The sequence below is a fragment of the Athene cunicularia genome (genome assembly GCF_003259725.1).
Source record: "Athene cunicularia isolate RWA chromosome 19 unlocalized genomic scaffold, athCun1 chr19_part1, whole genome shotgun sequence".
In the NCBI taxonomy this organism is placed as follows: Eukaryota; Metazoa; Chordata; class Aves; order Strigiformes; family Strigidae; genus Athene; species Athene cunicularia.
The window spans coordinates 4,142,626-4,155,034 of record NW_020799124.1 but is presented as its reverse complement, the minus strand read 5'-3'; the positions used below and the strand labels follow the sequence as shown (position 1 = coordinate 4,155,034).

Sequence of the window (12,409 nt, the reverse complement as noted above, 5' to 3'; positions counted from 1 at the left end):
GGACCTCGGGTGCTGCCAGCGGGGCTCTCGCAGTGACTCGGGCAGCCCCAGCCGCGGGCGGTATGGAGCGCCGGGCTGCAGCCGCCGTCCTTCCCGCGGCGGCTCCGGGGTGTTCCACCCTTCTGTGCGGGAGGAACGTAGCTTAGCAGCGCTGAAAAAGGTGACTTGTGCACTTAGGTGGTCTGCTATAAAATGCCTCTTGCAATTTTTAAGCCTTTTTACCTGTTGACAGAGTGGGGTTTTTTCACAATGCCAATATACATTGTTTTGTAAAAATATAACAGGCTCCATATGTTACAGCAGTAGCTAAAAACCCAAACTGAAAAAGGGGCCTTATCATACGGAGTTCTTCATAAAAGCCAAAGGAGTCATTGACAGTTTATTTTGTAATCTGTTTGTTGATGTTACGGAGCACAAGCTAAGATTTGACATTTAGGACTCCTGAAATATTTATAATGTTCCTATAACACAAATGGATGTAGTTTAAATGCTTTTTGAGGGCGAAACATTTTGAAGGCACTTGTGCTACAGCTTGTGATGAAATGTGGTGTAGTGCATTTTCAATCTGCACGGTATGCGGTTTGAGTGGTTTTTGTTGAAAGTGGCACCTTTTAGGAAGGGCCTCTTGGGAAAGTAGTTCTGTTATCTCGTAATGCTGTAGTTCAAGCAGTATGACCATTGCTCTTTCAGCAGTGACTGCTACGCCGCTCTCCTAAAGCATCTCTCAGTTACTAAAGCCCAAAATGTACATCTTGGGAGGCAAGACTGTAAATTAGGAGGAAAGAACACATTATCTGAGATAATATTTTTGCTGTTCACTGACTTCCTTTAACAAGCTTGCTTAGGCAGAGTAGCAGCATTGAATTTTTTTTTTTTTTTGTGGAGGTTAGTGCAATAATCCTGGAAGAAATGAGTTTAAACTTCTGTTCTGAAGATTCTTGAAACCCAGTGAAGGTTTTGCAAGTGCCATAATCCCTTTTGGGGTGTTTACATATTAATGTTGAGCTGCAGAATAAAACTTTCATGCTGCTTAGAAACTGTTCAAAACCAGCTTCTACTGCTTTGCTGATGAAGGGAATTGTCAAGCTAAGGTTCCATCCTGATGCTTAATCATAGGAACAATGTAAGCCTTGGCAAAAACTTTCTCAGGGAGAAAATAAATGTCTAATTGAGTATCTGTGTTACTTTGATTAAAGGTTCTTTGGTCAGAGAAGCAGAGTCAGAACTAAATGCTTAAGAGACATGCTGTTAAGGAGAGGAGAGAAGTAAGCTTTCATCTGGGTTGTACATAAAATAATACTGTTTTGTATAATCTCCACTTCAGATACTGGCTTTTAGAGAAGATCTTAAACTGCAGCTGTGAGAAAAGCAACAAATGAAGGTTTATGATAAAACTCTAGGCTAGACATGTGCAGCAAAACTGTATAAAAGCTTCAGTGTTCTTGGGTTGAGGTATTAAGAGAATATCACATTGGGTAAAAATTAAAACAATTTTAAAAAAAATCATAGCAAGGATTATAAAACTACTAACATGCAGAAAAATCCAAAAGAATAGTGAAATTTTCTTTAGCATGGGCCTTAAAGGTCTAGAAGACCGAAGGTGGATAATAGGTTGAGAAATTAAATTTTAACAGTTGAACCAGCAGCTGAGTGCTTGAGGGCAGAACATGACATGGGTATCACTGAAACAGCCAGACTACGTGCTCATTCACTAGGGCTATCTTGGAAATAACATACACAGTCTGACCAGTTGGTTGCCTCTGAAGTTTTATATTGTTTTTTGTACACATACATGCGTGAAGAGTTCAGGTTTATTCATTCTTCTGTATTTCAAGATGTGAATAAAAATTCTCAAATGTCACGTGGCTGGCTTGTGTCGGTTTGTGTTACTGCTTTGTGAATGGGGCTTGCTCCTGGCAGCTCTCACAGACTCCTAGTCCTCGGTCACCACGTACCGCAGTGATTTCTCTGGCTTCACGCAGACACCAAGGGACATCCGTTTTTTTGAGGAAATTGAAAGTAAATTTCTGTAGTGAAACTTCACTCTCTAAAATTTGGTTTTGTCACATGTAGGAGTTGGGGGGTTTTTTTGTTCTTTGGTGTTAACTGCTGCATTTTGTTCTGCTTGAAGCTGATGGGGGCAAAAGAAGCCAGTGTATAAAGAGGTTAGGAACATGAACCAGGAGTTTGTATTACCAGTAATGAGTAGGTAATTAGAGAGGAACTGAGCAGTTGTTAAGAAGGAACAGATATATTTAAACTGAAAATAGGCTTATTGAGGAGACTCTGTTGAAACTTGGGAATCATTGCAGATAGTTAGGAATTGCTTCGATAAATCAACTATTGGAATGATTTTGGAAAGATAAAGCAATCATAATACTTTACAGAGATTGCTCTGTCCCCATTGTACCTCAGTGTCACTTCAGACATGCAGATTTTATTTTTTTTTTTCAGTGATTTTTCTCATGCACATCAGCACACCCTTGGTTATGTAAAAGCTGGTTATTCTCACTGTTCACAGCCGCATATGGCTGCAAGAGTTCAGTCTTAAAAGCTATTTTAACAGAGGCTTAAACCTCTACCAGAGAGGAAATGTGCTAGCTGCTAGCTTAAATCTTAAATGCTGAGTTGCCAGTTCGCAGCCCTGCAACGTTGATGCCTCTCGCAGCAAAGGCTGGCAGCACGGCAGTACTGCAGCCACCACCGTGCAGGACAATTATGTAACCAGAGATTGAAGCTTCCCTTTAAAATATTTAAAATACTTAGGTCAGAGTAGGAAAGGTTGGGTTGGGGTTTTTTTGTAATGTTTGTGTTTTGTGATGTAAATGTTTGATTGTGCTGGGTTATGATTTGTGGTTACATTTGGAAGGACTCCACAATCGGTGTTCAGAGATGACCTATTTGTAGTAATAATCCCAGCATGGAGCAGCCAGAGAAGGTTTCACTAGTAGATCATGTTCTTCTATATCATCATGTAATTTGTTTCTCATGCCATCCTGTTTATGTACTTTTTCTGTTTCTTTATTTTTCTTTCAAAGGGATCTCCTCATTTACATCCTTTAAAAATATTTTTTAAATTATTTTTCCATCACAACTTCTTTTTTACCATTTTCTTCCCCTCAGTTGCTTGCCATAAGTTTGATGATATTTAAGCAATATTTTTTGTGGGAGAATTAACTGTTAGCAGTGTGTTTCCAGAACGTTTCTGTGGTATCTATCCATCATGACTGAGGAGTCACGAGCTGGCTCTGGCTTTGTGGAGCTGGTTCCATGTACATCTCTTTGGCTCTGTGTGTGTGTGTCACACTGCTCTTCCTGTAATAAGATGGAGATTGTTTTTAGATGTGTGATTTCTGGTTCGTAGAGAGCATCTGCCAGTGCCCTACACTTAAACCACATCTATTCTTTCCAATTAATGCTGGTTATTAAAGTAACCTTGAATGTAGCCTTGCTGTCATATAGACAGAAAGCATCTCTCAATGTTCATTTTAACATATTTTACACAAATTTTACACTTTTTAACTGTATTTCATTAAGCTTAATTCACAGATGATAAGGTTTTGGTTTTGAAAATAAACTGACACAAGCTTTGAAAGCCTCTGTTTGTTACTAGATGCGTAGATTTAAATGAGAGATGGAGTTTAACAAAATGATAGCTTACATCTGCTTCTGATACTTGCTGAAGTTGGGAATTTTGTGTCTGTTCTCTGATAAATGCCATTAGTCACCCAAAATAGTATTAACGTTTTCCTTTGTATTTTTACAGTGAAAGGCAAAGAACAAGAAAAGACCACAGATGTGAAAGCAATTAGAAGTAAGATCAATATTTATTTTGTCTATAAATTCATATATATAATATCACCTGCTATTTTTACTTTAACCAATGGGATAATGTCCTCACAACTGAGCACAGATGTGACCTATGCATTAAAAACGAAACAACCCCAAAACTTCTGTTTCTGCTTATTTATAGTAACTCATCTTTCTTAGTCGTCTTGCAGAATCTATGAGTACAGAAGGTTATTAAATTGTCAGATATGAGCTTTAATTCAAAGTGATCATGCAATTCGGTCACCTTGCAGATAGTGGTTATTCCTTATCTACAATAAATTTCTTCTGAAGTTTCTTGATTATATGTATTGTACTTTGCAGTTTTGAAAATGCAGCTTAACTGTGTCTAATTTGCAAAAGTGGCTGCCAGTGTGATTTAACTTTGACCGATGTGGTTTGTGAGATTGACCAAGATTCAGATCTTCAGAATGAATAGCTGTTCTAATGCTGCTCTACGTGATACAGAGATCTTGCTGCTGAATCTGTTAGGAGGGGGGAAAAAAAAATCTTGATGGGAAGGAAGTTTATAAACTGTGGGAAAACAAGATAATTTATTGTGTCAGTTTTTATTGCGATACTAAGAGGAGATGAGGTAATCTGTGTGAATCTGATCTGTTACTTTTATATCCTCAGACAAAATCCTGTTTCTGTACTTGTTAATGTGTTATCTGGATATCAAGAGAAAATTAAAGGCTTTTTTCACCTTGGTGGTCTGTCTTTCAAATCAAATATAGGAAACAGTAAGTTGCATCCATTTAATAGCACACCCTGTGATTTCAGTGCAACTACAATTTCTGATGACTAGCTGAAAGAGTTTACCAGGAAAAGGCTACAGTATGGTGACCCTGTAAATAAAAATAAATTTTCAATTTGTTGTATTACACATTGTGAGCTGCTGCAAACAGATAGCATCTTTCTAACGTGGCAAGCAGCTACCCCATCATCTGTATGATGTTAGGTTAGCGATGTGATGCTATCTGGAGGTTTTGGAACAGGTGTTTGATCCTTTGATAATGTAGAACAATTTTTCCTTGAATGTTTATAATACTAAATTTGAATCTAATTCACAAAAACCTAAACCATTACGAGGAGTGTGGCTCTGGTTCTACACAAGTAGCCTCCACCAAGTTTTCCTCAGTTACTGTCATCAACCAAACAACTGGCTGCCATCCATTGGCCTCAGAAAAATTGTGTTTTCTCCATTATTGCTGATATTAAATACCAGAAGCTTTGTAAGAGGTGGCAAGTGGTGTCTTGGTACCAGACACTGCAACTGGAGAAACACTTTCCTAAGGTATCTGTTACCATGACATGCAAGTGTGAAATTGTCAACTTCTGTCATCATGTGTCATAAAATTGTGAATAAAAATAAAGTTATGCAGCATGGAAGTCATCAAAACCAAGTTGCTTGACACCTTGATGAAACACATCTTTAGGAAGTAGTGTGCTGAGATAACATGTCATTTGACTCGCATTATTTTTGAGTCAGAGGTGTAAGATGTCCTTGCATGACATCCTAATCAAATGCTATTTCCTGAGAGCTTTTGAAACTGCTATGAACATGTTTTGGTTTTTTAGCTTTGTTGTCAATTAACCATCAGTTGATGCTTTTTCAGTGGCACAGTTTTGTGTAAGGAAGTTCTTCTTTGTTCTGTTTGTGCTCAAATAGCCAGCCATGTTCTAAAACAGCTAGAGGAAGTTAAGGCTTAGAACCTGGGTTTCATCAGAGATACTTCCTTGTGGCTTTTTTCTCTGAAAACCAAGCAGAGGCAAAGAAAATATTTTTGAAAAATACTCCTATTAAAACTCAGCTTTGTGGTTCAGGATTTTGTAACACATTTTAACCTTCAGAAAGGTATGGAAATGGATTGGCAAGAACATTGCAACTAAACTAAATTATTGACAAAGTATTGACAAAGTATTAAGCTGTCATGATAGGGGTTATCAGGGAAGCAGGAAGACTCACGAATAATATTTCACATGTAAGATTAGACTTGATGTCTTTTAGCTATTGAATAAGGAAAATATAGGTGGGTAGGTACCACTGATCTATTGGAAGTGAGTTTATTCTTGCTATAATAAAACTTGCTTACTTCTGTGGTCTTTACTCTTGATCAAACATGACACACAGTGGTACAATGAGGTTTTTAGTAAGATTGACTCTGGCTACTGCTTAGAAGAGATCTTGGGATCCTTGTCTTTTAATTATTCCTGTCTTGATTCCAGCTCCAATACCAGTACATTCCCCTCAAAGAAACACTAGAAATCATGCCTTGCTGGAGGCTGCAGGACCAAGCCATGTGGCAATTAATGCCATCTCTGCCAACATGGACTCTTTTTCTAGCAGTCGGACAGCTGCCCTTAAGAAGCAGCCAAGTCACATGGAAGCTGCTCATTTTGGAGACTTAGGTAAGGCTTCATCAGCTCTATAATGTCAACGTTTCTTTTTATTCTGTGTATATTACCAGTATGCTCACCATCCTTTGGTTTTTCAGGCAAGTAGATACGTAACTTAAAAATCTGACTGCTGTTACAATAGCATCTGTGTTATCCTGGAAGGGTTTTGAATGGGAACAGCACATTTGTTTAAGAGGTTCCTTTATGCTGTGTACCACCATTATGTAGGAATTGTCTGTTCACCAGTTGCGTTGCAGGACATCTTTGTATCAAATACCTACATCTATAGTCATTCCCTGAATATTTTTCTTTAGGCAGATCGTGTCTGAATTACCAGGCTCAAGAGACCAAATCAAGCCTTTCAAAGACCCTTGAACAAGTTCTGCAGGACAATGTAGCCCTCCCTTATTTTATCCAGTTTATGGAACTACGCAGAATGGAACACTTGGTTAAGTTTTGGTTAGAGGCTGAAAGCTTCCACTCCACAACATGGTCCCGTATAAGAGCACATAGCCTGAACACAGTTAAGCAGAGTTCGTTGGCAGAGCCAGTGTCACCCTCGAAGCAGCAGGAAATTGTGTCGTCTTCTCCAACTGGATTGCTTGAGGAGAGACTGGAGGATTCTAGCACAGTCCGTCTGCTCAGGACCAAGCCAGTGGCTTCGGACAAGAATGGCAGAACTATCAACAGCCAGAACCACATGCTTTCGGGTCAGGAGAGTGACAATGCCAGTGTTCTTTGTCTAAGAAAATCTGAGACAGGGACCCATTCTGTTCCAGCTGATCAGCAAGAATCTTCCAAGCTTACAGTATCAAATAGAAACAGCCCCTCCTCTGCACTAAAAGACTTGTCAGGAAAACTCATGAAAAGTAAGTGCCATGTCTTCCCTTTCTTTGAAAAGGTGGGGAGATGGGAACAAGGAGCTGCTGCTTGCTCTGTGCGGTGAGCTGCCTCAGTTCTCGTGTGTTCTTAGTAGGTAGTAATATGTGATGTTATGAGGAAGAAAATAATTTTGTGTATCAGTAATGTTAACTTGCTGTATAAGCTACGGGTCAGTTTGAGCTATGTATTGTTTGACTGGTTGTTTAAAAATAAATATTCTGCTGAAGAGACTTCAAAATCATTATGTACTCTAATAAGCTTAGGTTACTTCTGTTCTTGTATGTGTAATCTTAAGAAATGAAGATGAACATTGCAATGCCCTGTTCTTCCCCCACCCATCCCAATTTAAAAGAATTGTAGAAAATTTGGATGATGGGGCTGAGAATTGGTAGTTAACTTTACATGGAAGGTAAATACCCTGTATCATGTAAAATGCCATAAGTAATGGTTACAAGAGACTTCTAGAGATTTTTGTGTGGAATGTACTGGTTTTGTTCTTGGATTTATTTGATAGAGTTCCTCTCCTTGTAACTGATTTGTTCTCATTTGGATTCCACCTCTTCAGAGGCTACGGGAAGTAAGGATGAAATTAAAATATTTGCTTTTGGTAGTAAGCTACACGCACAGTAACCTGTTTCTCTACTTTGCATCTACTCAGTTGTCCCTCATTTGTGCAAGTCTAGGGACAAAAAGGAAACACTTCTTTCTGCTTATTGGTTCCTTTTGTTTGCCCAACTGTTTGGTTGTGTGTGAGTGTGTCCCTTTCTCTTGCTGTTTGTCTTTCTCATATAGCTGTTTATCGTGTAGCTCCTCAATACATAACCTCAGCCCCAGTGTAGCTTAAACAAACGCAGTGATACTTTAGTCATGAAAAGCACATCTGACTTTCTGACATCTAAAGAATTTGTAAGTACTAGGTAGTTTTTGAGAAATATGGGAAGTCTGGATAATAATTTTTTCCCTCTTCCAAGCGGTGTCCCAACTCTTGAAATATAACATATAAAGCATACATCTTGTTCTGAGGCATCCTATTTTATTTTTTTCTTTTAATTCCTTTATAATACAAGTGTTTTATATTCCCTATGATAAGAGCTAGAAATTGGGAACTTCAGTTCTTGTCAGAAAGGTATTACTTCTGGGACTAAGGTGTGTAGTTGAGGAAGAGGGTGGTGTCTTTGTCTGGTGGAAGGAAATTCAGAGCTGGTTTGCTTTATTCCATCTCACTAGTCAGTCTGTGCTGGGCTTACTGGGACCTGGCCAGAGATAACTTGTCAGTAGCGAAGTGTCAAACAGTGGACTGAAAGCTTCATGGGAAGGAAATGTGTTGCTCATAATTAGATACTTGCTTTTCCAAAGAGCAGATGTTGTTCACTCCTCGTCTTAGACCTATGCCAAGGACTTCAGAGTTTGATTCTGTATTTCTTCCTTGTAGGTATAGAACGGGATGCAGTTAGTACTTTTACCAAATATATTTCTCCAGATGCTGCTAAACCAATACCTATTACAGAAGCAATGAGAAATGACATAGTTGGTAAGAATGTATACTGCCTACTCATTTCAGAGCTCCCTCCTTCCCTCTAAAAATGTATCTTGAATACCTCACACACTCATATTTCTGTTTATTTTCATGAATTTTAAAGTTGGTTGTAAAAACATAGATCACATTACAGGTATCGGTGGATCTGACCTTTCCTACTGAAAGGTGCAATATCCCTAGAAGAACTTTCAGAGACATTGCTTAAATTAGTGAAAGAAGTCCTGGTGGTTATGTGATTAAGGCTCAAATCTGGATTCCTTCCATATTTGAGCCATAATATAATTCAGCTATCTACAGGACTTTTTAAAAGCTCTTTTTGCACAGTCAGAACCAGATGAGTCAGGTGGATTTGAACTGCAATTTTTCATTAACAAGTGCATTTGGCTGATCAAGCTGGAAGACGTGAGTGATGATGTTAAAAATAACCTGGTCTTTCTTTGCAGCAAAGATTTGTGGGGAAGATGGACAAGTGGATCCCAACTGTTTTGTTACAGCACAGTCAATAGTGTTTAATGCAATGGAACAAGAGTAAGTTGATTGAATGGTTTGGCTTCTTGTGTCTGTTGTCCTTTTGCAAAAGGTGCTTCTGTGAAAAATGCTTATGGAGGCATAACTGTATAATCACTTTTTTGTGCAGTCTTCTATATTTGAAACTGCTCAGATCTCTTTCTTCATATCCATTCTTGTGATCACTTGCTGAAGTTTTATGTGCATGCTGTTAATTGCATTCTCTATGTCTTTCTTGTGTCATTTGTACCTGCACTGTTTCTGTCTTGTTTTGCTTTTATCTGATTCACAATATAAGATTTCTGGTGTAAGAACTAATTGGTTCATAGGGTACCTTGAATGCTGCTGACCTTAATAACTAATTGTTGTTCTGTCTTTGTGCAGGCACTTTAGTGAATTTTTGCGAAGTCATCATTTCTGTAAATATCAGATTGAGGTGCTGACTAGTGGGACTGTTTATTTGGCTGACATACTTTTCTGTGAATCAGCCCTGTTCTATTTCTCTGAGGTGAGTCCTAGGTTTTGGGTTTGCTTTTTTTTTTTCTATTCATTTCTATGAAGTTGAGAAAACTATTCATCCCTTGATGGCTCCAATAAAGACACCTCAAATATAATAAAAAATAAGGTGTATCTTTTTCTGGGAGAAAATGCATTAAATAGCTTCCTGCCCATGTGTAGAACTGTTTCAGAGGTTCAAACCTGTGCACCATATTGTAGCGTGAGTATTCATGTATATCTTCTCCAGTTAGTGAGTGCTTCTGAGTGTCTCTTTGCTTTGTAGGAGCTTTGATATAGGTATCTTAATCTTCCCAAATGAAGCAGTGAGTTTGAAAGCCTTAAGCATTCTTACAGATAACAAATAATTCACTAGCTTTACATAGAGATTGGAATGTGGTAAGTTAAATGTATGATTTTACAGTTGCTGGGTCCTAGACCTTTAGGGAATCATCTGTTAGTACTTAGTAGTTAGTTAACAGTAGTCTGTTAGTAGTAAAAAACTTGTTCTGATAGTCTGATAAGCCAGTGTAGTTTGAAACAACGAGCTGGGAAGCTGGGACAGTATGCTGAGTTCAGTGTAAGCTAGGCATAGCGTGAAAGTAGTGTTTCCTTTGTCTTTAGTATAATACAAGTAAGTAGTTGGTTGGAAACTAAATGTGAAAATCAGTACAGAAAAGAAATGTCACAAGTTCTTTTTTAATTTAAAAAACCCAAACTAAATCTGTCTGCAGCACTGTATCTGAAAATTCAGAATATTGATATGCCCTGGTGACAATTTTGCATCATTAACATATGGACTATGTTTCTTGTTTTAAATGGGAAGGATCAGGTTTGTCTATACTTACTTAAAAGTTTTTTTGCTAAAACTTTAATTTCTCTTTTTTTTTTTTTTAAATTTCCCTTTCAGTACATGGAGAAGGAAGATGCAGTTAATGTATTGCAGTTCTGGTTGGCAGCAGATAACTTCCAGTCTCAACTTGCTGCCAAAAAAGGCCAGTATGATGGGCAAGAAGCACAGAATGATGCCATGATTTTATATGACAAGTGAGGGAGTTCTGCAATTATTTGTTTCTGAAGCTCTAATTTTGTGCTTGTAGCTTTGTGTTGCACTGTGCAAAAGGAACTTTTCAAACCGTAACTCTTGTACTGTTATGCTGAAATGCATTTTAGTAAGGTGGCCTTTGATACGTATGCACACAAGAACTTCTACAATTTTTCTTTATACATAAGGAGAAAACCTTATGAGGACTCCATTCTTAAACAGAATTCACATTTTCAGTTGATTGCTTGAGTTAGTGTCATGAAATACCAAAGCCAGTTGGTTGCCATATGAAAATGTAAAGGATTTAAACCTAATAGCAGAGGCATCACTGTCGGAAAAACCTTAAAGTTCAGATACTGTTACCCATTGGAAGTAGGCTGTAGGAGCTCTTTTCACTCATAGTAAAAGCCAGATAGCGTTGCTCTTAGTATTTAAAAATATTTTCCTTTTTTTTAAGAAAGAGACCCGATCCCCTTTAATATCAGACTTTCAGTAGTGTCACTTTTTTGTCTTTATTTTGTGCTTCACCTTAGCAATAATGCAACTGGAAGGCAGACATCAAAACTGCTTCCAGAAAAAGTTTGCTCTTAAGCTTAAGTGTGAGATTCATTGCCATAAGCTTGTTGAGTTATTACCCTAGTAGGAAATAATAATTGGAGAGGAAGAAAACATTTCACTCTGACTTTCATCAGTCACACACCCACCACCCACCCCCCCATCCAGAAACTCAGTTTTCAGTGATGTGATGTGTAGAGCAAATGCTGCTTCAGAGTTCTGGGTGTTTCCTGCTACAAAGCTCTGTGTTTAAGACTCTGCTCATCAGTAGTCACATGACACTCTTTTTTTTAATCTGTATTTTCAGGGCAAGGCTTTATCAAAAATGTTTCTGTGAATTGGGTATTTTCTTCCCCTGTATATAGGGAAGATCAGCTGTATGTATATTTTTGAAGCCAGCACTGTCTGTTGGCTGCAGTGTGGTTAATGGTCTCTGGTGGAAAGGGCGGATATTAACCACCTGCAAAGTTTTGCAAATCCTCTTGTGTTGTCTTCTTGCCCTGTCCGGTGCTGCAGGTACTTCTCCCTTCAAGCCACGCATCCTCTGGGGTTTGATGACTCGGTGAGGTTAGAGATTGAATCCAACATCTGCAGGGAAGGTGGTCCCCTCCCTAACTGTTTCACTACTCCCTTACGGCAGGCGTGGACGACCATGGAGACGGTGAGATCCCGGCTTTAGAATGGTTTTGGCCATTAGTAAAGACGATGTGGAGATCGTGCAGTGTGCCAGGTGTTCCCTGCAGCAGCTCCGAATTGTCCTGTTCTTTTACTGACTCCCCCTGATTACCTGGATAATAGAACAGCTTTAGTAAAACTTGCTGGACTGTTTTCTCCAGCCTGATTTGCAAAGATACTACATGGTTGCTTCTGTTAATTCTCTGTGAAATGTTTGTCTTGGGTGATTATTGCATTTTAATTGAAGTAACAGATTTCCTCCCATGTGAATAGCTATCAACAGCTTATTGTATACCTTTAGAAAATTTTCCTTCCTGCTAGTAGCAGTTGTTTGCAAGCCTAGTACCAGTGGTGTGGCTAGCAGTGTAACTCTGGGATACTTAAAGATCAGTGATTTGATTCTGGAGCTGCAGATGTTTTTTGACAGCATAGCAAAATAACTGTAAGCCTGCTGGGTCATCAGGCTTTTCGGGGGGGGGGGGGGG

At 38.6% G+C, this 12,409-nt stretch overlaps 1 protein-coding gene across 2 annotated transcripts in view; it reads left to right on the top strand.

Moving 5' to 3' along the window:
* Window positions 1-518: 518 nt before the first annotated feature.
* Window positions 519-12,409, top strand: part of AKAP10 (A-kinase anchoring protein 10) — a 19,263-nt gene continuing 7,372 nt past the window's right edge. The window contains exons 1-9 of one of the 2 annotated variants that reach the window (XM_026861527.1): window positions 519-1,265; window positions 3,767-3,814; window positions 6,058-6,240; window positions 6,543-7,097; window positions 8,543-8,641; window positions 9,091-9,175; window positions 9,539-9,662; window positions 10,560-10,696; window positions 11,766-11,910. In XM_026861527.1, coding sequence (XP_026717328.1) covers window position 1,265; window positions 3,767-3,814; window positions 6,058-6,240; window positions 6,543-7,097; window positions 8,543-8,641; window positions 9,091-9,175; window positions 9,539-9,662; window positions 10,560-10,696; window positions 11,766-11,910 — 1,377 coding nt within the window. In that variant the 5' untranslated portion in view covers window positions 519-1,264. The remainder of the gene's footprint in view (window positions 1,266-3,766; window positions 3,815-6,057; window positions 6,241-6,542; window positions 7,098-8,542; window positions 8,642-9,090; window positions 9,176-9,538; window positions 9,663-10,559; window positions 10,697-11,765; window positions 11,911-12,409) is intronic. The other variant, XM_026861528.1, reaches the window with a different exon arrangement.